The sequence below is a fragment of the Colius striatus genome, chromosome 2 (assembly GCF_028858725.1).
Source record: "Colius striatus isolate bColStr4 chromosome 2, bColStr4.1.hap1, whole genome shotgun sequence".
Taxonomy (NCBI): Eukaryota; Metazoa; Chordata; class Aves; order Coliiformes; family Coliidae; genus Colius; species Colius striatus.
The window spans coordinates 65,213,349-65,241,005 of NC_084760.1; the positions used below are offsets into that span (position 1 = coordinate 65,213,349).

General features: G+C 42.1%; 1 protein-coding gene across 1 annotated transcript in view; it reads right to left on the reverse strand.

Moving 5' to 3' along the window:
- Positions 1 to 27,657, reverse strand: part of TTBK1 (tau tubulin kinase 1) — a 107,831-nt gene that overhangs the window by 28,942 nt on the left and 51,232 nt on the right. The window contains exons 7-13 of the mRNA XM_061990866.1: positions 17,865 to 17,930; positions 16,258 to 16,350; positions 15,410 to 15,535; positions 11,361 to 11,515; positions 9,934 to 10,153; positions 5,887 to 6,062; positions 3,811 to 4,369 (exon numbers count right to left, since the gene is read on the reverse strand). Of these exons, the coding sequence (XP_061846850.1) occupies positions 3,811 to 4,369; positions 5,887 to 6,062; positions 9,934 to 10,153; positions 11,361 to 11,515; positions 15,410 to 15,535; positions 16,258 to 16,350; positions 17,865 to 17,930 (1,395 nt within the window). The remainder of the gene's footprint in view (positions 1 to 3,810; positions 4,370 to 5,886; positions 6,063 to 9,933; positions 10,154 to 11,360; positions 11,516 to 15,409; positions 15,536 to 16,257; positions 16,351 to 17,864; positions 17,931 to 27,657) is intronic.

A 27,657-nucleotide genomic window follows, 5' to 3' on the forward strand; every position in this document is an offset into this window, starting at 1 on the left:
ATATCCTTTCATGAGGATGCCACCATCCCTCACACTTGCACAATGACATCTCTCTCCCAACAGATTTGTACATCTGACCAAACATCTGAGCTCTAAATGAGGATAACTTGGGGAGCTACATGCTGTCCAGCTTGGAAAGGGTATGGAGCAAATCTCCCTGTAGGCCATTTCCTAACACATGAAGATGAAGAAGGTGACTGAGAGTGGTCAACATGGATATATGAAGGGAGAATGATGTCTCATGAACCTGATGGCTTTCTGTGATGAGATGACTGGGTGGGAGGTTGTTTACCTTGCCTTTAGTATGGTTTTTGATACTGTCTCCCATAATATCCTCATGGACAAAACGATGAAATATGGGCTAGAGAAGATGACAGTGAGTTGGACTGAAAACTAGCAGAGCTGCTAGGCTCAAAGCATTTGGCTTAGGGAAACAAAATCCAGCTGGAGGCCAGTCATTAGCGGTGTAGTCAGGGGTTGACAGTGGGGCCACTACCATTAAACAACTTCATTAATGACCTGGGGGATGGGACAGTGTATACCCTCAGCAGGTTCAGAGACGATACAAAACTGAGAGGAGTAGCTGACACACCAGAGGGTTGTGCTGATATTCCCAGGTGCTGGGACAGACTGGCCCAAAGTAGGATTTTCCTGAACTTCAACAAAGGGAAGTGCAAAGTCCCGCACCTGGGGAGGAATGGTACATGCTGTGGGCCAACTGTCTGGAAAGCTGTTTGACACAGAAGTACCTGGAGGTCCTGGTGGACACTAAACTGAACACAAGCCAGTAAGGTGCTTTTATTGCAAAAAAGGCCAACAGTGTCCTGGGCTGCATTAGGAGGAGTGTTGCCAGCAGGTTGAGGCTCCCAGCCTGGAGTGCCCTGTTCCAGTTCTGGGCTGCCCAGTACAAGAGAGACATGGACATACTGGAGACAGTGCAAGAAAGGGTCACAAAGATGATGAAGAGACTGGAGCGCCTCTCATTTGAGGAAAAGTGGTCAATTTAGTCTGGAAAAGAGAAGGCTCAGAGGAGTCATTATCAACATTTATAAATACCTGATGGGAAAAACAAGATGGATCCATGCTCTTCTTGATGATCTCCAGTGAAAGAACAAGAAGAAATGGGTAGAAATTCAAATACATGAAATACCATTTAAACATAAGAAAAAAGGTTTTTTACCACAAGAGTGACTGAACATTGGAATAGTTTTCCCAGAGAGGTTGTAGAGTCTCCATCTTCAGAGATATTCTGATTAGACACTGTCCTGAGCAACTTGCTCTAGTTGATCCACTTTGGAGCAAAGGGTAGGATTGGATGATCTCCAGAGGTCCCTTCCAACCTCAACCATGCTGTGATAATCCAGAGGTCACTGTCTTTTTACCAGTAACAAGGAATGGCTTATATACTGGAGCCACAGAATGGAGGAACAGAAGAATGCACTAGAGCAGGGATTACCCATTTGCTCTCAGTACTCTACTGACACCAGTGGATGATCACCAGTCTTCAGGAGACCAGAATGAAGTCCCAAATCTGTACAACATGGTCTATGACTTTAGTCACGGTAGCGCTGCATTTAGTGACATTTTCTCCTATCTTAAAGGTTCAGTTCACATTCAAAGCTAAGGAAGATTTACTCTCAAACACACACTATTGAATCACAGTTTCAGTCAAACCCAGAGGAAGCCCAAGCCTGAGCTACAGGGAGCATCTGTCATTGCTAATGAGGCCTTCAGTATTTTCATTAGTTAAGTTCCTTGGACAACTTTTTATTAGCATCCCAAACAACTGTCCTTCCACCTCTGCTGCACCTGAGGAGAACAGGCTTCTATTTTCCTTTAGGCACCAAGCCCTTTTTCCTTTGAGAGTTAGCAGCTGGGTTTGTGTCAGCAAATGGAAAAATAGGAATGACACTGAAAAGCTGTGTATACAGAGAGGCAACTGAAGGATTCAGACATCAAAGGAAGCACAACTAAATCCCTGCTAGCCAAAGCAGCCCAGTGTTGGTCTGTCCATACAAAGCTAAGCCCAGGAGTAACTGGAGGATATTTCAGAACATAGGAACAAAAAAAATGCACCGTCTGCTGAAGAATCAAGGCTGTCTAATACATTAGTAATACATTAGCATCGATCACCCACAATCCTATTAACTTCCTTTTTGCCTGCTTATGAGTGATAAGCAACATTCATACTGCATCATACCCAACTCCCCCAGGCGTTTCACGTAGCAGTATTATGTGCTATGGCCAGGAAGGCACCTCCAGCCTTCTTCAGCTGCACTAAATACACCCATGAAGCGTCCCTGATGGTTCTTACAGCTGTTTCTTACCACGTTCACGGCACCTTGCAGACGTTGCGCATCTTGCACTGGCCAACCTACTCAGCGTAAATTCAGATACAGACCCTTCCAACTCTGCCAGTCTCGCCTACGCAGTCTCTGGATATCTGGGGCATTCAACATGTTGTCTTTATACAGTAAGTACCTCCACTTAGGAACCTTGCAACTGGACTCAGTCTCCATGAGAAGCATGTACTGCTACTATTCCATGCTCAGCAGGACAGTCCCACCACTGGCTGCTGTCAGCATTTCTATCCTTCCTGAAAATGCTGCAGCCTCATACACCTTAGCAAGGCACACCTTGCTTGGCAAGCAAGGATTTGGTTTGACTCTTTCTATACAGTTTCTTATATTGTTCATGTTTTGCTGCCAAAACTAACAATCCATTTATTTTTTTCTTGGGCAAGGCCTGAATGGAAGGATGGTTTTTTTTAATATGCTTCAGCCCAGTGAACACTCCCTTAGAGAATAAACACAAGAGGGAATGGGAGACAGAGTTATCACTGTCAGACTGCACAAGAGGAGACTGCCATAGGAGGCATATGACTGTGCACATGACTCAAGACTTGTCTGCTCTTTGCTGCACTGAAGAATCCCATGTGCATGAGTCATTACTATATAAACACAAAAAGCCCTCAGGATAAATATGCAAAGTTCTCTTGCAGTTAACACTTTGGGACAGCCTTCTTCTGAATGTCTGAGAAATGAAGATTAGATACGAGAGGGGAACTCTGAGTCTAACAGTATATCATGTTTTTCCAGGTAATCTAATAAATTACTCCCACTAAAAAGTTAACTTCTTTATATCTTCAGAGAACCACAGGAAAAAAAACCAAAACTGAACAAAAAGCCCTCTACAACTATCTAGAAAAAAACCCTTAGTAGGTAAAGAACATTTCTGTGAGTAAATATCTGGTCATAACAATGCCAGTCACTGAAGTAAGGTTGATGAGATGTGCGTGCTGCTTACTCTGAGCTTTTTATTAGGTATTTAGAAGAAAGTTTAATTTCAGGGAGTGATGTTACTATTTGCATTGCTGCAGACCTGCCCAGTGCTGGTGTGTGATTGGATTAGAGGGCATTCTCTTGCCACATGCTACTGTTGCCACTGAGAAACTACGTAGAGAACATTTGCTAGCGACACCTCTGCACAACTAAGCAGTTATTAACACAACATCGTGGGAGAGCAATGAGAGAAAGAGAGAAATGATTAAAGATACCCACAAACACAACTGTGCTCTCCTCTTGCCCCTGCACCAGAATGGCTGAAAGATCCTGATAACAGTGCATTCTTAGTAGGGGACAATGTTACTAGCTACAGGGAGCACTTCTAAGGTGCTCACATGTGCAAGCATTGTCAGAAAGGAGCTTCGCAAGAGCATCCATGCTTGGAATCACAGACTTCTCCAGCACAGCTGAGGTTTCCTAAGGTGATGCTATGTTAGGCAACAAGATACAGACCCAGGGATCTTACCTGTCTCTGAGGACCAGTGGGTTCAGATTCTCGTCTCCTTTGTCGGATAGCTGGTGCTGAATGTAGGGGGGAGTGGGCTGGACTTCCTGTCTGCTGTTCGTGTTTACTGTCAGACACTGTTTGAGAAGGTCCTTCATGTCTGTGGGAACTGTCCTCCTCAGTCACAGGCTGCATGCCCCGGCTGCGCCCATCATGCGTCTTCGGCCTGACTGCAGCGTCTGCTCCCAAGCGCCTTCTCTCCTCACCCTCTTCGATAGGTCTTAATTCCTCAGGCTCCTCATCTGTGGTTCCAGAGGTGCTTGGCTCAGCACCGGGGTGAAAGTCCTTCAGCTCTGTCTCCTTATCAATGATAACCCACTCCTTGCTATCAAAGTCCTCCTCCTCAGCGAGTGGCACTGAGCGGAAAGCATTGCTGAGGGCTTCATGTTCCACCGAAGCAGATACATCCATCCTGCCGCTTGCCTGCCGGTCCGCCTGGCCAGTGTCAATGGACAGCATCTGGGCTGGCTGGGAGGAGCATACCAGCCGTGACGGAGAGCCAGGTATATCCATTCGAGATCTAAAGACAGAACATGAGGCCATTAAAAAGACATCAGGTTGCTGGTTGAAGTCAGGGACTGTAAGAGTTGAGATATACAATGACATAAAGATGTTCCCCCTGAAGCACTTCATTATGACAGCCAATTCAGCATCTCTCTTCCATGTAGGTGACAGGATGATAATCAGTTTTCCCCAACAACATCAACATAATCTTTCCCCTTTGGTAAGTCCTACTGGTTTGTGAAAACAAAATAAAAACAAACCTAAACCAAAGCACTCTTAAACCCTAAATCTCCTGTCTGACTGAGCAGTGTCTCTGCTGGGCTCCTGTAACCACTCCAGCTGCACTGTGCTATCTCTATGCTGGTCACTGATGCCTCTATGGCAGCCATGTGAGTTCTTCAAAAAGAAGATGACCTGTCTCTCCCCTGTCTCTTTTAGAGCCATCCTGCAACCACAGTCCATGCCCTGACTTTCTATGGGAAGAGGAAGACAGAGTAACAAGGGATGTGAAGGGGGTTTTCAGCACCAAGGGCTAATGTCTTGTGACAAACGTTCTTCAGCATACAATACTTTTCAGAGTTTCTTTTCAATGTTTTTATTATTCTTGAGGTTTTATTTATTTCTGAAAGTATTCCTATTGCCTTCAAAATCAGGGTGTAACGCGTTCTTCTGACACGTAAACAAGTGCAATGCTGTATGCTGAAAGATCAATAGTATTATTATCATTAATGTAAAATAATGAAATACACTAGATCAGGATCTGCCAGCTGGCTCCTGGAACACACGCATTCCTGCAAGCATGCTAGCAAGACTCTGTCCTCCTTCCCACGTCAGGCTAGTAAAAAACTTGGTTCCTGTTTACATTATCTCTGACCTAATGCTTTGACAAATGTCTTATAGAATAGAATCATAGAATCATTTTTTTAAAGGAAAAGACCTTTAAGATCATGGAGTCCAATCCTTCACCTCACACTGCCAAGCCCATCACTAACACACGTCCCTCAGCACCTCAGCTACATGGCTTTTCAGTATCTCCATCACCTCTCTGGGCAGCCTGTGCCAGTGTCTAACAATTCTCTCAGAGAAAGGGTTTGTCATCTCCAATCTAACATCCCTGCTGGTGCAACTTTCCTCTTGTCCTATTACTTGTTACTTGGGAAAAGAGACTGACCCCCATCTCTCTACAATCCCCTTTCATTCAGGTAGCTGCAGAGTGATCATGTCTCCCTTCAGCCTTCTCTTCTCCAGACTATACACCCCCAGCTCCCTCAGCTGCTCCTCATCAGACTTGTGCTCCAGACGCTTCACCAGCTTCATTGCCATTTGTGGAGTTCTCCTCATCCAGGGACAGGATGAGAATCATTCCCACTGACTTTCCTTATTAACAGACATGAGTGTCTTATCAGAAAGGTCATAAAGCCCACAAATACGTCCATCCCGAAATGAACTTCCAGTGCCTGCTGATCTAATGAGTAGGTTGCTCTCAACAGTCAATCCTCAAGAGCAGCAGGAGGCTACAGAGGGTGTGCACACCTTCTCTCGTGCAGGTCTGCTTTGCCATCAGCAGTGGAGAGGCGCTCAGACTCGGGGCTGTTCACGCGGCGGTAGCGCAGGGAGCGCACTTGTGCAGTTGGGGACTCTGGGGGCACTCGCACCGGGGAGCTGGGGCAGACACCATTCCTCTGCTCCTCTTCCACCATGCACTGAGTCTGTAGGGTGCAAACACAGAAAACCTCAGTATCTGACTGAAGACATTGATTTCTCATCCTTCACTGTTGCCCTGTGCTTTCTTCCACGATGCAGCTTCCGCTACATTTTTAACTCCAGCAATGTCTGAAGGAATGCAAAGGCCCATGTACTCTGGCAATTCTATGGTATTAATCCAAAGTACAGATTAGAAGTCAATTCAAATACATAAACATCTTTACAAGGTGGCCTTTGCATTTCAATTACCCTGAAGAGTTGATCCAAAGGAGTTACCATGGACTAACCTACTGCATACACAAATCCTAAATGCTTATCCAAGATGTCCAAGAGCCCAACATTCATTTATGCAGGGTTCATGCACTATATTGCAATGTACATTCTTTCACTTCTGATGAACTTGATATGACTAAGCCATCTCCTAATTCCCAAGGTGCTTTGGAGGGTTTTGTTTGTTTAAAAGACCAAGATTTTGAACACAAAGGCCTCCAGGACACAGACTCAACCACAACATCCATAAAAGCTTTCCACAGATCCACGGTCATGGAGGGATCTGAACGTGATCCTGGACACGTGTGAGCATTAAATGTCCATACTCTACCAGAACACATTTTCTGTTTTCATACAACCTTAGTGAATTTGATGGGTTTTTTTCACTTAGCAGCAGAAAAAGGAGCAAAAGTAGGTGACTGTAGTAGGTGACAGCTGCCTTCTGCCTTCCATTTTGCAGCTTTCCCATGGAAGAGAAGACCTGCTTAGGCAAAAGCATAGAGGCAATATGGTCCAAGGGCTACAGCAGCAGTCTAAGATTTGCATTCAACCCTGTTGTGCTGCCAGACATGCAACATCAGTTGCTACACATTGCCTCTGTGGGAGGATGTGCTTTGAGAGGCCAGTGCAAGTTCCTCGTATGGAGAGCGTTTGCCCTTCCCTGCAGCATGCTCTACATTCACTCCTATTAATGCCAGGGGCTCTGATAAGCAGGGTCCTCAGTGAAATGCTGCTGCTGAAGACAGTTGCCTTTGTGCATGCACTGTGTATATGGCAAGTCAGTGTCCATAAATTAGCAGATTTAAACCATCCAAGCTGGGTTTGGAATGCATCACTAAGGAGCCTTTAAGGCTAGGCAGAGTGGATGAGAACTTTCTGATATTACAGAAAAAGCAGAAGAGATGATAATGATTTAATTTGTATTTCCATTCAGGTCAGAAGGATAGCAACAAAGGAAGGTCAAATATGCTTGTGAAAGAAGTAAAGTACTGATCTAACTGTAGGGTAATAGGCAAATTGGTAAGATCCAAGAGCAGAGAACTGGCGGAGCGTGTGGGAGAGAAGGAAGGGTCTTGTGAAAAACAAAACCCCACATAGTGAGAACTTTGATCCAGTGGGGGGAGAACCAGAAAGAGGATTTAGAAAGGTCAGTAACAGTAAGCAAGGAGACTTCCCTTACCACAGAAATGGGAGAAGTGGGACAGAAAACCTGAACTATTTGAACAGAGAAATAAGGAAAACCTTTGAGAGCTAGAGGAGAAAAAACATGGCAAGATCTATTCATCACCTAAATACAAGCAATACAGGGAGAGACAGAGTTACTAACAGTGCTACAAGACTGGAAGACAAAGGACAGTGAAGCTGTGAGTAGCAGAAGGGTGTTTTACACAGCAGCTGCGCTTGCAGTTCTGGATGCATGAGATTCCAAGCAGAGGTGAAGCTGTGTCCTTACACATCAAATCTGCAGCCTCTTTTTTTTTCTTCTCTCCATGTGATGACTATGAATAAAATAAAAACTGATTCTCTCTTAGAGAACAGTCAGATTAAAGATAATAAGCCTAGCAGAGAGAAAGGACAGGCAAGCGTCAGACTGAAGATAACAACCCTCACAGAGAGAAAGGACAGACTTCTTTAGCTTTGGAAAGCATGATACCCTGGGCTCTCTTTCATAGACTGCTGCACAGCTATAGAGAAGCTGTCAGAACTGAAGTGCTCATTGCCACGCTAACTCCTTAAGCTCCTTTGCCAGCAAACTGACAAGAAATAACATAGCCCTTAGCAGGAGAGTCACCTGGTCATGCTGTGGATCTTGTAGAAACCTCTAACTGCTGTTGTGACAGGCCTTGTGTAGGACAGTGCTGGGTACCTAAGATATGATGTACAACTAGCACACAGAAAGGGCTTTTTGGACTCTCTCATGCACATCTCAGTCTGACTGAAGAGTATCAAGGCACCTGGTGGTTTAAGGGAACAGAAAAACACATAGGAGTTACCAGGATTTTTCTGTAATACTCTTTTTCTTTTCATATGCTGTGGAAAGAGAAGTACCAAGCTTTTCTTACTGCATGTGCCTTCAAATGAGAACTTCTGGGAATGCACAGAGTTTAACAGTGAGAGATGAAGAAGTGATTTGAACCTGGTTTACAATTTTCAGTACTAGGGAATGCTGCTGGTGTTGTTCCATACAGATAACAAAATATTTGCATAGGAAAATTTTAAGCAAGTTAGATAAGATTCTTTCTTATGCATGAATAATGTTTTCTAATAAGACTAGGGATAGTGGGAGATATCTTCAGGGCTGAAAGAAGGACCACCTTTGTGCAGAAGAGATGAAAGTTAATTCTGGTTAGACCCAGAAGGCTGGTAGATTTAACAGGTTAGTCCACAAATGTCCATTAAAGACAGGTTTGAGAAATAAATCTGATATGCCCTGCTACTATTTTAAGTCTGTCTGATGTCAGTTCCTCTGCTAACAGATTCTGTGTATGTCTGATGTTGTGCCATGTGACGTTCTGATTTTTAAATAAGAACGGAGATCAACACAACAAATCCTAATTTACTTTCAAAATGTCCATTGGTCTAATAAATAAACTAACTAGTAGATTCTCATACTTCACATTTTACTGCAGAATCATGATACAATGGGGATGCCTCCAAGAAATTAGGGAACATTTACAGAAAAAGACTGTAAAACAGCTTAGGGATTATTAGGAAAACCACCTGAAGTACACACTTTATGCCAGCTAAAAAGTCTCACATGACCCTAGAATGCAGAAACATGAGAATATTAAGTGATCTCACTGTTCACAGGGGTGAAACTATCATTAGATTCTCTTTATAGGTTGTGCTACTCTTACAAAGTTAAAAAATTGGAAGAGAAAAATTAGTCATGATTCAAGATATAGAAAAATACGGCTTCTGAAGACACCTCTGATGAATCTTTTTACCCAAGAGGTTGGAATCATAGAATCATAGAATGGTAGGGGTTGGAAGGGACCTTTAGAGATCATCCAGTCCAATCCCCCTGCAGAAGCAGGTTCACCTAGATCAGGTTGCATAGGAACATGTCCAGGCAGGTCTTGAAGACCTCCAAGGAAGGAGACTCCATACCCTTCCTGGGCAGTCTGTGTCAAGGCTCCCTCACCTGAACAATAAAACATTTTTTTCCTTATGTTTAAATGGAACTTGTTGTGTTCCAGCTTCATCCAATTACCCCTTGTCTGTTAGGACACAGGAAAATTTTTATTTATAATTACCAAACCTGGGCCATTTCTGATACTATATGAGGTATACAAGGACTACATTTCCATTGCTCGAAGTATCAAGACCCTTGATAACGATACAATGACAGTACAAAAGATTCACTCTAGGATGATTGCCTCCTCCTAATGTCATTTGCATAAAGATCTAAATTAATGCTAATGGCTTTTACTCTGTGAAAAAAACATTGTGTGTAATTTCCACTTTCCACAGGGCAATTCCACAGTGCTTTTGGGGCTGCCCTATGTAGGACAGTTTCTGGCATCTGGGTAGTTTCTAGCAGTCTATGAATCCATTGCCCTAAATCCAACAGGCACGGGGTGGGGGGAAAGAAATGTTCTTTACTTTGCTGATGCTGATCCTGAGTTTGTTGCGATTCACATCTGTCTCTTCCCAAACTTCACCCTCATTGAAAGCCGTGTTTGGAGCCTGACCGAGTCCTTCCGCTGGCCGGCTGGACAGGATGGGAGGAGCATTCTCTTGGTCACTCAGATGTTCACCCTGTAGGACATCCTCAGTGTTCTCACGAAGCAAGTCCCCAGGTACCGGAGTGACATTAACCACCCTGTGGAAGAGGCACGCAAGAAAGGTGAAGTTGTTAGCACTTAAAGAAGGAGGCCTGTCACGTGGCTGCAAGGAAATTCTTTAGGATAGTACCAGGCTGAAAAAACAGGCAGTGCAGCATTATCCCAGACATGACAACGTGAAATAGAACAGGAGGATTTGACCTAATGTACAGACACAGAGATAGTGGAATGGCCCAGTGAAAGCATCTTGGGACCCTTGAGATGTAGGCTGCAAACTTCTTCAGAAGTGCTCATTACACAATATTTAGCTTAGAAGAAACTTTCTCTCTTTGCATGAGCAAATGAGGCTTAATAGGCTTTATAGCTTTTATCTTCTGTAATATTACTAAGGATTACTGTTATCCCTTAATGTCAGCCTCCTCAAAAGCATCCAGGCAGACCAGTGAACTAAGCTTTATTGCCCAGTGACAAGGACAAGGGGTAACAGACACAAGCTGGAACACGGAAAGTTCTACTGGAACATGAGGAGAAACTTTTTTCCTGTGAGGGAGCCCTGGCACAGGCTGCCCAGGGAGGGTGTGGAGACTCCTTCTCTGGAGGTTTCCAGACCCGCCTGGACACGTTCCTGTGCGACCTGATGGAGAGGAATCTGCTTTAACAGGGGGTTGGACTGGATGATCTCCAGAGGTCCTTTCCAACCGCAGCCATTCTGAGATTCTGTGACTTTTGTTTCCACTATTCCCCATCTGTGAGCACCAAGCTCTCTGTATCTTTGCAGGAGCACATACAATGCTCTGTAAAGGTGAAGAAATTGTGTTTGAGTCATGACCAGTGCACGCATTCTGCTGTGTTCAGCTCACTATCACTCACAAACCTACCTGACAGCAAGGCAACAACCACGTCACAGCAGGTGCTCTCACACAAGCTAGAGCCACGTGACACATAACATGCAAAATATACAAGCATATGGGCTCCATCAATCCTGGCCAAACATCTCTAGGCATCCCTTGATGTGATTCCAACCCCCACATTCATCCACAGTAGAAAATGTGTTTTCAGGAGAGCAAGGGTCTGAAACTGTGTTCCACCACCTTAGGTATACGTTTGTATATATAAAGTCAAAGCTGCTGTGCAGCTCAAACTTCCTAGGATCGTAATGGCCTTGAAATCTTTCAAAAATGAACTTGTTCTGGAGCTTGTTGCTGATGACGTCCATAGACAGACTGGTGCCACTGTGATACTCACCCAAACATGGCTGCTGTTTGCCTGGTGTTTTGCTGTGGTGGAGTAGAGGTGCTAGTGGACAACAAGATATCTGTACCAGCCTTCTCCCAGTCAAAGGCTTCATTTTCAGTGATGCCTCTTTCCTTCATGCTGTTCTCAAAAACGGACATGATTAGCTGGAATAAATTTACAAAAAGCAATTGATGTTAAGTAGCTGAGGGTGGCTCTCACAAAAACACCTGAAGTATGAGCATGAGGACCAAGTGCAGCTTATAATCTCCATCTTGCCTACAAAAAGTATCATGAAGTGAAAGCAAATGTCATTATATCAGTCGTTGCTCAGGCTAGTTTTGGCTTGGTAACTGAAATGTCTTTAAACGCACAAGAGAAGTGCTTGCAACATTTTGACACTGATTTGACAAAACCTTGCAGCTGGTTTGTTCCTGTAACTCTAAAGGCTTAACTTAGCTCAGTTTTCCTGCAGATCAGACATATGCAGAATAGTACATTTGACATGTAGAGTTCAAGGGCTGCCAGAAGACATAAATACAACAGGATGCTGACTTGTTGAAGTGTATTGGCTCAAATACAGCTTGGTCAGGAGCCCGATGATAAGCTTATGTACACTGTGGCCTGCCATGTTTGGCTGCAGAAGAAAACAATACTGCAAAGAGACAATAGTTTTTTCTTTATAAGATGGCAGGTATAAATGCTCACCCTGACACGGTTTATGCTTGTTGCTTTCTAAGAACAGATATTTTTTAGGAGAGAGTGAAACTACTAGCAACAGTGCATCAGTGTGTTACCCAGGGAAATCTGATGTTTTGCTGTCAGAGGGAAAATGGATACTATAAGGCCATGGTAACCCCATGTGAGGTCCTGCATTTCTAATAAAATTATTCAGCTAAACAAGGCAGAACTGAGGTGATCCAGCCTGAAGTCTATACAGAGAGAAGATAATAGTGACAAACATATTTGGTTTATGGCATAGAGTTAACACTACGTTATGAAAGAAAAAAATACCATGAGCAATTCCCCTTGTTTTCATTTATATTCCAGTTCTGTTTATCAGCATTACCAGGAGGCCAGCAGTCTGACATTTCCTACTACCTTCCACCAAACTGCAGTAATATGCCCATTGGCAGCCATCTTTTTCCTTCTTTTTTTTGTGACCTAGAATTCTAGAACTAGTTACTCCACTCCTGCAGTGGAACAATGTTTGGTTAAAAGGATTCCCAGAGCTGACTGGTCAGATGAAGGAACAGCTAACACCTCTTCAGAGAGTGGATGTGAGATAGCAGCAGTAGCAGCTCCTTTGATTTGAAAAGGATTTTGATGTTATGACAGTTTAATATGATAGGGCCGTGTTTCTGCTTGTCAGCATCATGTCATGATGCCCTCTTTCCCCTCTGATGGAAATGGGAGTTATGATACTGCTGTTGACAAGGAATTTCTTGCTCAGAACTCAATGTGAGTAAGTAAAAGGTCAGTCTTGCTTTTAGTGAATGCACTTTTGGTATTTAGTAACTTTACATGGCTGTTTTCTCATGAATTTGCTTAATTACTTATTGAATACATAAGTTTTTTGTGCTACATTTATCTTATGGCAAAGAATGCACAGTTCTGTGAACTTCTTTGCTCATCCAAACCTGCCATTTGCTAATTTCATTTGACAGTTCCTAATTTTCAAATCAGAGGTGGCAGAAAACAATCACTCCCCATTCACTTCTTGCCATTCTGCCTTTGATTATAAAGGTGTCATGTACATGCCGGTACTGTCTCTTGTTTTTCAGTATACTGTCCTAGCCTAATTAGTCTTCCCATATCTGGAAGTGCATCTGTCTCCAGCCTCCTTGTTACCCTTCCCTTCAGCTTCTCTCACTTTCAGATAACTTTTTTGAGATACAGGAATGGAATTACACACAGTATTTAAGAGAATGTTTCACATAGAATTCTATGATTCAGACTATTCTGTAAAACTGATTCTATGATTCTCTGTACATACAATGACATTATCAAAATTATATTTTCATAAATTTATGAGTAACCATTTGATAGGGTTTGAGGCTAGATGAAGAGACTTGGGGAAGGCTGGGCCTTCCCCAAGGTAGCAGATGACCAAGTAACATCTTCTCCTCAGATTTCCTTGATGCAGGAAGATATTCCAATTTGTCATTACTGATTGAGAACAATGCCTATGTCTGTCATCTATGCACTAAGCAAAAAAGTGAAGTACACCTAATTGTAACCTAAAAATTAGGCTCAAATCATAACACTACCAGATGGGACTAACCTCCAATATATCCAAAAAAAAAAAAACCCAGTTGCACAGGGGCAAGATTGTGAGCAGAGGACTGCAAAATTAGGAGACAGAGAGAAAAGAATTCACACAAAGGCAGAAAAAGCCATAAGCCAGGCTAGGGGGTGGATGGAGAGAGACAGAAATACATGTGAGTGGTGGGAAAGGACTGGAAGTTTTTTGTTTGTTTGGGGTTTTTTTTTTATTTTTTTGGGTTTTTTTGAACAACAACAACAATATGGAGAAGGAAAGACGGAGGCTGGGGCAAGGGGGGCAGAAAAATCATGGGGTCACTGAGATGCATTGCCTTCAACTCATAAAACGTCTTTCCTGCGACAGTGATAAGCCAAGAGACAACAGATGCCGATGCATTTTCCTTCTTGCAATATTAAGGTGTGCTGCACACTGGTGGTGAGGGCTCTAAGTGTATTTCACCCCTCTTCCTTTCCCATCCTTCACACTAGCATATCAGCTTACATAGACAATCTCAGATGCTGATAGTGGCAGAGATGAAGAAAAAGACTGCAAATTTCAGGGCACAGACCACTTGGAGCAAGGAGGACAGCAGCAGAGGCAGCCAGTCCCCTATCATCTGTCCTCATTTACAAAGGAGCAAGAAAGGAAGGGCTGGCCCAGTATGCCTCCTCTTATATTCATGTCTGCCCTCTTTCTAAAGCCAAAAGCATCTTATGACATCCAGCATCCTGCAAAGCCAGAAGACAAAACTGCACCTGTTTAGTCTAGAAAAGAGAAGACTGGGGGGGGATCTCATTAATATTTACAAATATCTAAAGGGTGGGTGTCAGGAGGTTGGGACATCCCTTTTTTCTATGGTATCTAGCAACAGGACAAGGGGTAATGGGATGAAGCTGGAACACAAAAAGTTCCATTTATACATAAGGAAAAAACGATTCCACTGTTGAGGTGAGGGAGCCCTGGCACAGGCTGCCCAGGGAGGGTGTGGAGGCTCCTACCTTGCAGGTCTTCAAGACCCGCTTGGACACGTTCCTGTGTGACCTGATCTAGGTGACCCTGCTTCTGCAGGGGGGTTGGACTAGATGATCTCTAAAGGTCCCTTCCAACCCCTACCATTCTGTGATTCTATGAGAGAGTTTGCTGGAACACTCTTCTACTGTTTTTCCTCTTATTTGATGCACTGTCAACAAGAGTAGGCATTTGTATAAGACTGCATAGATCTGCTAATAAAATGTTTTTCTCATCACTCTGGCTTTAATGTACAGATAAAAAAGGGACATAGAATCAAGTTGCCTCAGTTATATTATGCTAGTTGAGCTGCTGTAACTGATCACATATATGCTGATAGTAAATAGTGAATGGGAGAAAAAAATATGTTCAGATGAATGTTGAAGAAAGATAGTAATAGCTATGGCCCATAAGAGTCTACAAGAAAACAAAGGGGTTGGTGTGGACTGATAAGCTTTTGGCATAGGCTCCTGGCAGTCTTTGGCATGCTGTGCTAAAATTCCCTCACATTTGGAGTATCTCAAAACTTTTGTGCTATAATGAAAGTCAAAAATACTCAGTTGCTTTGGAAGAGCTTTCTACTCCAGTATAGGAGTATTTTGAACAGGGTGGAAGGAGGAGAAAATACTTTTGAGATGTTGAAGAACTGTACAGTCCAACCTTTTTCTCATGGTCCTAGGAAGGGCATTGCTCAGCCAGATATGAGTTCGTGTATGGAAATGTTAGAAAATCCAAATGCCAATCCAGAGTGCCATGTGTCAGACTGGTAACAAAGGCAGGTTCCTACCTGATAGTCTGGCTTGGTGAAGTAGTCTAGGCTTGCAATGTGATCCAGAAAAAGGTGGAACTCTGAAGGCATATGTTTTAGCAGCATTCTGTGTTCATACTTTTCTTTTATCATGCCAACCTGCTCCTGGAAAAAAAAAAAAAAAGGAATATCTCAGAGCCAAAAATCTCTTCTGTTGCTTTGTATTCATACAGCCTTAGTATCCCTGGAATACCAACCTAGTCTTATCATTCCTGGAACATAGTCTCTTCTTAGACTCAGCAGTGTGGCTACACACTTTTGTGTGGTGTCTCTAGCAAAGCCAAGTTGATCACTGTATGGAAAGGTCAAATGGGAATTCTGAGTTGGAAACACCCTTCAGAAACTGTCCCTTTAGCAGGGCTTTCTGCACAGGTGACCTATTTCTTTCCAGGGATTTTAATCTCTAGCACAAAATATTTCCAAAATAACATGAACAGATAGCTTTATTCTGCATAAGTTTCCAGTTGTGATTCCCATTTAGTTTGGTAAGGCAAAGCATTATCCTCCCACCTTTCTAAAGGCTCTATTTATTTGTCCAAAGGACAGCTCAGCCTTTTCATTTTTCTTGTTTTCTTTGCAAGAACAAAGTCAAAGTTGACTGATCAAATATGATTAACAACATATGTAACAATGTCTAGCTACTCCAAATAAGACATAATCCACACTGAGCATTGGGAAGGCACAAAAGCAGGTTGGCATCTTGCAGCAATCTAATGAAAAGCAGGTTCAGGCTTTACCTCAGCAAAAAAGCTGCCCTGAGTTGCAGAAGGAATTAGAATTTAAAAAATGTAGCACCCTATTTTAACTAAATACACCAGGTTTCCTACCTTATCTTTGATCTTTCTCCATGGAAGCTGACCAACTGCAAACTCCACCAACATGTAAAAAAGGGACCAGAGGTCATCATGTCTACCCATCTCCTGGAGAAAAGAGAGACTAAGACTGAGGAGCAAAGTTCCATGCTGTTCAGTAGTCCAAGTGTGCTCTCCAGATGAGCTACTTCATTTTAAAAAGCAGGAAGAGAAGTCATGCTTCCCATTCAGTGATTACAGAAGCCAGATTAGAGATGCCCAATCAAGCATTTATTAAACTTGGTAATGTCAACATAGTCACGCAAATAACCTTGTTTGTTTTCCTTTCTGTGAATACATCAGGAAAGAGCATTTTATCTGCAACAAAGCACAGGTTTTCCATAGGACTCTCCCTCACTGAGTACACAGGAGTGGAATACTTATTAATGGGATGTGGAATGACCTAGATTAAGAAAAAAAACCCACCTAAACTCTAAGCAGAATGTCTTCTTTATTATTATTTTTAAGCTACATATCATTCAAACTCTTTCCACAAGACAGCACTTACTTAAGGGCTTTTGCAAAACACACATCATCAAGCACCATAAAAATTCACAGATTCCTAACATTTCCACATACCACTCTCCTCCTGGCCTAGCAAATGGGAAACTGAAACATGGGGATTAAGGTTGAAATTATCAAAGCACACGAAGTGATTTTTGATGCTCGACATCCAATGTCTAGAACATGATTTCTCAGAATAGCATGCATTATACAGCAATTTCTATATCTAAATATTCCTTCAGCTGATGCCAGCTATAAATGGCACTATTTAGTTCTTCCAAAAATTATACCTCCCAGGAAACAGGACGACTTCATGATGGCATTTAACTGCCATCCCCACATCACACTTTCTACCTTCTGCAGACAATAACTTCTTTCTCTAAAATACTTGAAAGTGCCTCATGACACAGGTCATCCTACAGACTTATCCCAAACAAGGCCAGAAACCTGGAGGTAATGCAAGAGGGCCACAGTTTCCATCTGGCAAGCACTTAGCAGCAGAACCAGAAGACTTATGGTTTGCTGTCTATACAAGAACATTACTGACCTAGGACAAACAAGAGTTTTGAGAAGTGTCGGATGAGACTTCTGTAAGTGTTTAGAACAAAACAATCCAGACACGATGTAAATAATGGCTCTTCTCAATGAAAAATAAACCTAGTTTTCAGTAAGTGGCTCTTTGTCTGACTGCATAATGTTACTATTAAAATTCCGTGTGCAAAACAGATATTGGGACGTGGCACTTGGTCAGATAAGTTCTGCTAGAAATTAGCAGCAAGCAGCCTGGCACTTTATCTGATTTTCAGTTTAGCGTGGGTTGGGTTTCTTTTTCCCTTAAAAAGTGTTTGATTATGCAACAATTATAATTATTAAGGCTGCCAACTAGAGAGGATCCAATAACTGAACTGTAACTTTGATTTTACAGTCAACAGCTTTGACTACCTAATGGAATTAACCTGATGTACTAACTTCTGTGGTAACAAACCAGAACTCGTGCCTCTTACTCCTCTGCTCCTGAAAATAGGTTTCTGAGAAGAAATAACTTTGCTGTTAAGTCCTTGTAACTCTGAAATACTCACTCGGTTTTTGTGTGCGTTCACTGAAGCGTAGCGGACCGTTCCTCGGAAGCCAGCAACGTTGCGGGGCTGAAGGGAGACAACAGAAGATCTCAGAGAGAGAGCAGGTTCTTGAATCCCCTGAGCAGCTAACTCCTGAGGACTTCTAAGTCTACACTGTTATTTCGTATGTACCCAAGGGATATGAAGTTCCTATTGTCTTCATCTGCTCTAGCAGCCAGTTAAACAGCATTCTCCAATTCTGCAGTTCTAGAAAAGCTTATTTTACAGAGAGGGCAAGGTGGTTACAGTGATAGGTTAGTATAGTAATAGTCTAGGCATAGAGCTAAGAACATTATCCAAGATAATATTTTCCTTTTTTAACTCCAGTTCAAGAAAAAAGCTAGTAGAGAAGCATAAGTACAAAACTGAGTCATGAATAACGTCAGCTAAGCAAAGCCTGAGGGCAGCCTGACCTGGACAATAACAGGGATCCCCTACTCTGACTGGGCATTTGTCTACACACACGTCCTGACTCTGCTTGTCAACATCCTCTGTGTGACTTCAACAAGTTAAGAATCTCTGACTTTCAGAGTTCTTGCTTTTTTTCCAGATTCTGCCCAGTATATCCTAAACAATATATGTCTACTTTCTCTCTCTCTGACTCTCTTGCTCTTCACGTCCTTGGGAAGTAAAAGCTTGATATAGTGGCCTTGCGAAAAGGCAATCCTCCTGTGACTGGTCCTCTGAGCTGGAGGCTTTCTCTGTTCTGAGGGTTCAGCAGCACTTCCAAGTCTTTCCACTGCTGTCTCCCACAAGAACATTGGACCATGTGAGCTCACCTATTGAAGATGTCATTGTTCTGAAAAAAAATGCATTTAAAGAATGACATCCACCAAATCATTTCAGATTAGCTAGAAGTACTGGTCAACAGCAGTGCTTTCCAAATTCATGTGGCAAAAGCAGGTTCAGGCCCTCCATCGTAAGGCTAAGCTTAGACAAAGAACTAAACACACTCATAATTAAGATCCTACTCTTGCAGAAATTAGAGAACGTTAATAACAGCTCTGATTAACATGTCCCCAGTTGATACATATTTGGTCTTTCAGCTGTGCCTATGCTTTCAGGACTAAGCCCAAAACTCTGTAGGTTTATTCTAGAGCACCATTCTGCCAGTTTAAATATATACCATTTATTTGCTTTATTTTGAGTACAGGGAAGTTGCTCAGAGTTTCAAAGTTCTCAGAAAGAATAAAACTTCAAATGTTTTTTACACAAGTTCACCACCACCACGCCACTCACACACATGTGAAAGGTTTATAATGCAGCTCCTAAGCTGTAGTGAATCCAAGCAAAAAAAAAAAAAGCTCAAGAGCTATCTTACAATCCCTTATGTTAATCAAACACTTCACAAGGAGAACCCATATACATATTCTAGCTTGAGCTATAAGCTACTTATTTAGCAGCAGGTAAGTAGTAGAGATATTACATGATTATATGATCATGTACCTCATTCCTCCCAGAGCACACTTTAGGATTCCCACTGATCAATGTTTTTCAGAATTCCAGTAAATTCCCTGATGAGAATTCCTGAAAGCAGAATACTGGCTACTGAAATTCATCTGTTGGAATGAATCAGCCCTCAGTGCAAACATCCTCTACCTATCTGAAAGCAAGAGGACATTCCTCTCTTCCATTATGAACATAAGCCAGTCTGTTTGGATACTTTTCACGAGCCACAAAATAAGAGCACATTGTGAAAAATTGTGGTGTGTAACCCGTAAGACTTTCAGAACAAATATTGTTTAAGTTTGCAACACATGGGAGTCCATCTTTTGTGTTCTTTCCCTACTTCAATACTTTCAGTTATCGTAGAATGATTTGGGCTGGAAGAGACCTTAAAGATCATCTGGTTCCAACCCCTTCGCCATGGGCAGGGACACTTTCCACTAGACCAGGTTGCTCAAAGCCCCATCCAGCCTGGCCCTCAACACTCCTAGGAATGGGGCAGCCACAACTTCTCTGGGCAACCTGTGCCAGGCCCTCATCACCCTCACAGGGAAGAATGTTTTCCTTACATCTAATATCAATGCCCTGTCTATCAGTTTAGAGCCATTTCCCCTTATCCTGTCACTAAATGTCCTTGTAAGAAGTCCCTCTCCATCTTTCTCATAGGCCCCTTTAGATACTAAAAGGTGTTTCTTCTCCAGGCTGAACAAGCCCAACTCTCAGCCAGTTTTCACAGGAGAGGTGCTCTAGCCTTTTCCTATGCACACATCAACTGTGTATGTGCTGAATCAAGTATTGCAAGTTGGCAACATCTATGAAAATCTTTTTAGATCAATACTTACTATTTCTGGCAGACAAGCTATCTTTGCGGTCTTTAATTAGATCTATTCTGAAAGCAACTTTCAGCAGTTTCCAAATGTATTCCCATCCTCTTGCAGAAACAAACCAAAAGTGCAAGAAATCTTTTAGCTGTGCATCTGTCCCACAGCCAACATGAAACAGCTCAATAACAGTTCAACAAGCCAGTCCTGTGGCTGAACCCAAAGGGCTCTCTCTCCAATCCTCTCTCAGCACTGCAACTGAGAAATACTTTGCAATTGTTTTGACAGGATGTTTAGAGCTTTGAACAAAATCAGGCAAATGTTAACTGTGTTAACAGCATGTTTTTCTCATAAAGGTTTCAGTTCTTTTAACCACACTGGACTGCCCTGCCACTCACAAAGCAATTAATGATGCTTTTTGACTTTGGCACTAATCACTGCAATCAACTATTTCCATGGCTGTGGAGATAACCTTGTTTCTCATCAAAATGAATGGCTCCTGCCTGGGCATTTATTGTAGTACATGCTGTATATCCCACTGTTACTGACTTTTGAAGTCATCGACATTCATTTTCCACTTTATTTCTTCCAGTTAATCATAGGATCATAGAATCACAGAATGGTAGGGGTTGGAAGGGACCTTTAGAGACCATCTAGTCCAACCCCCCTGCAGAAGCAGAGTCACCTAGATCAGGTTGCACAGGAACATGTCCAGGCAGGTCTTGAAGACGTCCGAGGAAGGAGACTCCACACCCTCCCTGGGCAGCCTGTGCCAGGGCTCCCTCACCTGAACAGTGAAATAGTTTGTTCTTATGTTTAAGTGGAACTTTTTGTGTTCCAGCTTCATCCCATTACCCCCTGTCCTGGATACAACACAAAAAAGGGATGTCCCAACCTCCTGACACTCATTTACATATTTGAAAATATTAATAAGATCCTCCCTCAGTCTCCTCTTCTCCAGACTAAACAGCCCCAGTTCCCGCAGCCTTTCCTCATATGAAAGATGCTCCAGTCCCCTGATCATCTTGATGGCCCTGCGCTGGACTCTCTCCAGCACTTCCCTGTCCCTCTTGATCTGGGGAGCCCAGAACTGGACACAGGACTCCAGACGAGGCCTCACCAGTAATAAATTTTATCCCATAGTTGTGTTGCTCAGCAGTAGAAAAGAGCCTGGATAACACAATCTTGCTATCCAGACTTGTAGTGGTTTTGCCTGGGTCAGGTTTTTGGTAGTGGGGGGAGCTACAGGGGTGGCCTCTTTAAACAAAATCTACCAGAAGCTGCCCCTGTATCTGGTAGGGCTAATACCAGTCATTTCTAAAATGGACCCACCACTTTTCAAGGTCTGGCCAATTAGTGACTGAGGTAACACCTCTGTGAATAACATATCTGAGAAGAAGTTGCTGTGCAGTTGCTAAACTGCAGTAGCAACAAGGAGTGATAGTGTGAAAATATCTCCACAGACACCGAGGTCAGTGGAGAAGGAGGGGGAGGAGGGTGCTTAGGCCCTGAAAGAAAGACTCTCCGGTGACTTGTGGTGAAGATCATGGTGAGGCAGGCTGTCCCCATGCACATTTGACACAGAACTGAAATGGTAACAGTTATGAGGTTCAGACTGGAATAATATACAACCCAATTGATTTGAATCCCAAAAATGATAAGAAGTTAATAAACTAGCACACTTTTTTTTTCCCTCCATCAGTATTAATATAAAAATGTTACTCAGGGTAAAGTTTATCTCTTCCTGAACTCAGATTGTGTCTAGCAAAAGCTAAAGTAATTTATTACACATGGCTGTCAGGGAGATGTAAGAGATATGAAGTATATTGCATTATGTTAGAAGCTTGGTTTAAAATGAGTTTTACCTTGAGAGAATGTGTTAGATCACTACCATGGAGCAAAAATTGTATCCTGTGTTCCTTTCAATATATTACCAATGTACATTACCTCCCAGACAAAGACAGAATTAGGTAAAAAAATCCTGTACCAAGTGGATACATTGAATCAAATTGTGTTATTTTGCAAACATCAGCTTTTCATCATTCTCCAGTTCAAACGCTCATGATTGATTGTATTTTTAAGTGCCAACAGTATCTCCCTTAATGATCCACATGAAGTCTGTGTCTTGTATACAGTCCTTTTATTTCAGGAGTACTCATATTTCCCTGTTGATTTGAAACCCTGATCTTTACATCACACTCATACGTAGAGATTATTTTTTTTCCTCTTGCCTCACTGGTCTCTGGATTGTTATTTTGAATGCCACAGTTTCCAGCTTCCTTCCTAAAAAATTGTATTTTGATGCCAGCACTTTCCTCCTGATGTTTCTTATTCCTATAGTACTCTCATGGAATATGACTGTTGGTTCCTTCCCAACTTTCTGCAAAGCTATGCAAACACCTTGTGAGATCTACTACCTCTGCCCCTGGCAGGCCTGCTGCCATTGAGGATCATTAACCCACCTCTCCTGGAAACAGCAAAAGGATTTCCAGCAGTAAGAAAATGAAAAGAAAGTTAGCAGAGATCAAAGAGAAGGTGGTAAGGGGAGAGAGGAAATGCCACAGATCATGGGAATCACGTGGAGATATATCTTGGATTGGAAAAGTTGTGATAAGAAGGAAAAGAGAAAGGAAGCTTTAACTGAACTAAAAGGAAGTATCTCTGTGACTTCTAGAAATCTGCTTCCATTAGTCAGGCTCTTGGGAGAGATGCAGGGATATGCGTCTCCACCTCTTCTAAGGAGACAAATTCTTCACCTCTTACATGCAATTTGACTTACTAATTTCAGCTGCAGCACTTTGCAGAATCATTAATGATAGCAGCATATTTTATCCTCATAGGGAGTCAGAAATTAACAGAGGAAGCTGAAAGTAAAAATGTAAGATGAAAGAACTCTCCTCCTCTTGCCTCTGAACCCACAGAAGAGACAAAATTACAGTCTCTGGCACCACCCAAATGTCTGCCAGCCCCTTAGGTAGAATTCCAAGTGTTCTAGGCCTCTGCATTACATTTAGGTAGCTGTCACGATCCTGCTGAAAAACAAACATATCATGAGGGGAAAAAAGAAAACCTGGTGTAATTTGGACTTCCATATATAACAAAAGCACAAAACAAAATGAAAACCCAGAAGCATGGTGATGGCTCACTCACAACTCATAGCAGAGATGGTTACGAGCAGCAGATGGGAAGCCAACGCATCAAACACAGCCTCAAAAGAAGTGCCCAAAAGAACTGTAAAACAGAGAGAAACCCAAAGAAAAACATGATAAAAAAACAACAAAATAAGAAAAAAATTAAACAGAAATTAATTAGAAAACAATTCAATATCTTATCCCTCCTGAAACTTGGGTCTCTTGTTTAGCTGTTGCTGTCTCCCAGCATCTTTCCCAAGGCTGGTGGCCCAAGCTGTATTTCATTTCATTCACGTACAAAGCCTTGAGTGAGTCTGTGTGGTTTCTGAGTGCTCTGTAAAGTGGTAAGAGGGGTCCCTCTAGAGACTAACTTCCCCCCAGCTCACATATCACACCTAATGGTATAAGAACCAAAACTGAGAGCAGAGATGCATAAAGCCTAACCACAGGTCAGGTATTGTTCTACCGTGATTTTTCTTCCTAGAATTATTTGATACCTACACCTCCCTTCCTCCCCCAATCAAACTGATCTCATAACCAGCAAGGGGATTTGCTCTCTCTCATCTCTTGCCTTTTGCACTCATAGCAAGTTGTAATGTTAGCGCATAAGTTTCTAGTAATGACCAGAGACGTTTCCTTCCCTATTTGAATTGTCATGGCTTTCCACACAAGATATTTGGCTTTTGCTGCAACCTTGCTTTCTCACCAACAATTCCAATGCATCACTGGCTTGCCAACTTTGCAGGCTTCACATCTGTCAACTTAAGGCATCTGCCCCTTCCCTGATGATTGCTACGGTGCTCCACCTAGAAATAGTGAGGTCTCCACTGTTTGTGGTGGGATGCAGCATGGTGGTTTGAAGGAGAGCGGAATGAAAGTCAGTGCTGTTTCAGTGCTGTGCTATGTGAGCAGTCACTGCACTTTAAGATGTGAATTGCACAATATGGAAACACAAGGGCCACCCTGATTAGAGGCGAGAGCTAGTATTAGAATGTATTTTATACAATAGTAAAACTCAATTTAGTAAACTGAGGGAAGACTTCAGCTGAGATATACTTATTCTAACAGAAATCAAGAAATAAAAGGTTCATTTGAGTCTCAGTATTCCTCATCCCTAAAAATGTGCAAGTTAAAAATTCCATAGATTTTGCACAAAATTTAGTTTTGAGACGGTTACTTAGTAGTTTCCTACTATACTTTCCAAAGAAAAAGACCTAAAGGGGTTGAGTTAAAATGCCATCATCTTTCCTGCTTTACTTTAGGAGAATTCAAAATTTCCAATAGATTTTAACATCAGAAAACAGCAAGATAGTAATTTTGTCATTCTGAATAGCACACGCCAACTGTCTCATCATGCAGTGTCTGCACAAGAACTTGTGCTGGAGATGATGATACCTTTCTCACATTAGAAACAAGGGTAAGAATGAGCATTTTTGAATAAAAATCTTATTCCAGCCATAATCCTATTATTCAATTTTAATTCAATTTTTAACAAGACTATTTTGGCCTCAGAGCTGCATTTGTTTCTTACGTGCATGGTCCCATAGGGGAATGAGCAGCACAGAATATTCCCATGGAAAGCATGGGGAGTCCTACGTAAGAAAGAAAAAATTTTCATGTGCTGTAGCACAGAGCAGGGCAACCACTGAAAAGGAAATGTTTTGGAGAGTGTTGCAGAGTGTTAATCACGTTTCATTGGGATTCACAGCTCCTAATGTTTTCCTGGAGTCAGATGGAGAAGATGGTCCTTTTCTACCAAAAGGAAGAAGACGAGTCATTCATGGCAATCACTGAGATGCAGCAGAGCTTAGTTCAAATCTCTGCACCTCGTCGACAGACATGAAAAGCACAGCTTCTTCCTTCCAGAGCATAATCTCACTTCTAAGCCACAGAGTGCTTTAACATGCAAGTTTAAGAACATCCACATTGGAAAGGATCCCTTTTGCACAGAATAATTGCATATTTATTACTAAGAGAGAGAAAGCGTATGGCAGGCACTCTGTAACCTGGCAGCAAATGCACTTACCTGATAGAAGGGAGACTTGACCTGCAATCCAACTCAACATGCACTTGCCCAGGGTGTGAATCCCTTGTTCCCACACCACTAGACACAGTAATAGATTGCTGTTCCTCTCTATATAGTACGGTGGGAAGAATAATCAGAGCTTCAAGTGGAACAGTGCTGAGCAGAAGGAATGACACATTCAGATGTGATGTATCCCCCCTGCACCTTGTCAGTAAAGGCATTCAGAAATGGAAAATAGGATCTCAGTTCCCTGCAGGCATATATGGGATTTGAGCCTGAGTTATCTTGCCTTTTCCCTCATCCTTGTAGTACAAGAGCTCTACCTAGAGAACTGCTATATAAAATAAAACCACTAATGACATCTACAGTGATGTAGATGATCTGAGGTCACTCTGAACCAGGGCTTCCAGAGGGAGAAAGCAGAGAACAGGTAGTCATAACAAGATACAAGAGTTCCTGCTTGCTAACAGATTTGCAAATCCATCAGCTATTTGCTTTTCATACATTTAGTTTTCGACTGTTTTAAATCAGAACATGAGCTTCCTTCTCAAGTCCAGATTCACTACTCCAAGAACGAAGGTAACAATGGGAACCTTTACATGGTTTTCATGATGATCTGTTTTATAACATACCCATTCCCAAAGGAAAGGCATTTCTAGAATATATTAAATGTGTGATATTTTAAAAGACATAGCTCCATCATCTTCCTTTTCCATCTCTGTGTGAATCAATGTGACTGTGCTATACTTTCAGCCTTTTCTTCGATTACCTTTTTACAATACAAAGTTCAAGACAAAAATGATGTGTCTTCCTAAGGTAATATAGAAGTCAAGTATTATAGCTCCACAGATTTGTTTATTCAACTGCAAAATGTTAATCTCCTACGTAATATTATAGCTTTACAAGTATTTCAAGTACAAAGTAAGTATAAAAGTTACTGGGCTTCCATGTTTGACTATTTGGGGGCTCAGGATGTAGGAGTCTGCACCCTTTCTGACATTTTAAAGCTGATTTTCTGGTTGGAGGTACAACTGCTTAGAGAAAAACATATCATATTCTCCTCTTCTAATACCTTGTTCACTGCAGCAAAGTTTATTTTTAACACTATGCATAAACATTTGGGAAATAAATACCTTTTTCCTCAATTAGCCAACACATTTCTGCAGCCTTCATCGTGCTTGTCTATACAGGGTACCCGCTGTCCTGCCTACACCACCATCTTTCTGCCCACTGACTCACAGATCTGCCCTCGCACATGTACAGTATATTCAGCAAGGCACTGCAAACTACTGCAGTGCAGTCTGAGCCACGAGGAGATCAGGATCTAATCAATGGGCTGCAGCTGACTAAGCTAAAAAAAAAATGCTTGCTGAGCATAACAGCCCAGTGTCAGATCCTGCAACGGGAGAGAGCCTCAAGGAAAGAACATAGCCTTTTCTCTATTTTCAAATAAATAATGAAGACTAAGCTGCTAAACCTTTGATCATTTGCAACGAATATTTGTGGAGCCACAAGGAATATATTTCTGAAGACAGGAAGCCACAGACAGAGGAAAAGTATAATGCCTTCTGTCCTGCGTTTTGCTGACAAAACTAGCAGACCTGAACAAAGACAAATAATGATCCAGGAGTTATCATCCAGAATCTGACCTACATTAGCACAGAACACCTCTACTATAAAAGCCTATGTTGTTCATCACATTATCTGTATAACAAGGTTTATGTCTATTTTCCCCTCCAAGTCCAAATTTTACTCTTAGCCTTAGTTCTCTGTATCAAACATGTTCTGCTAGTCAAACTCTCTACTATAAAAATTAATGCAAATTTGAAAATTTTGACTTGAGTGCTTTCTATAGAAGATACTGACATAAATTTAGAAAAAAAACAAAACTACTTCTCAATTCATTCTCCAGGTATTTAGCTCTGTTGCCTCAAGATGTGCATCAACACTGATTGCTTATACTGTTGCATGGGAAAGGTGGCTTGCACAACCAGAGCATCAAAGTGAATAAAACTGCTCATGTCTCTATCTGAACCACAGCAGAAGGCTGCACCTGGTGGAAATAATAGTTAAGTCCCTAAAAAAAGCTCTCTGAATCCTGTAACATCAAATTTGTTATGGAAGGTCTTGAAATTCAGCCCAAAATGGACTTTTTTGGGAGGAGGAAGAATAATCACTAAAAGAAAACTAGCCTTGTTTTTCAGAAGAGTATGTTCTGAATCTGAAAGCACTTAAGAACTAGAAATCAAACAACAGATACTCTCTGTAAGTCATCTCTTCTCAAGCCAATCTCCAAGCCTTCCGTGGCTGAGAAACATATGGATTGAACT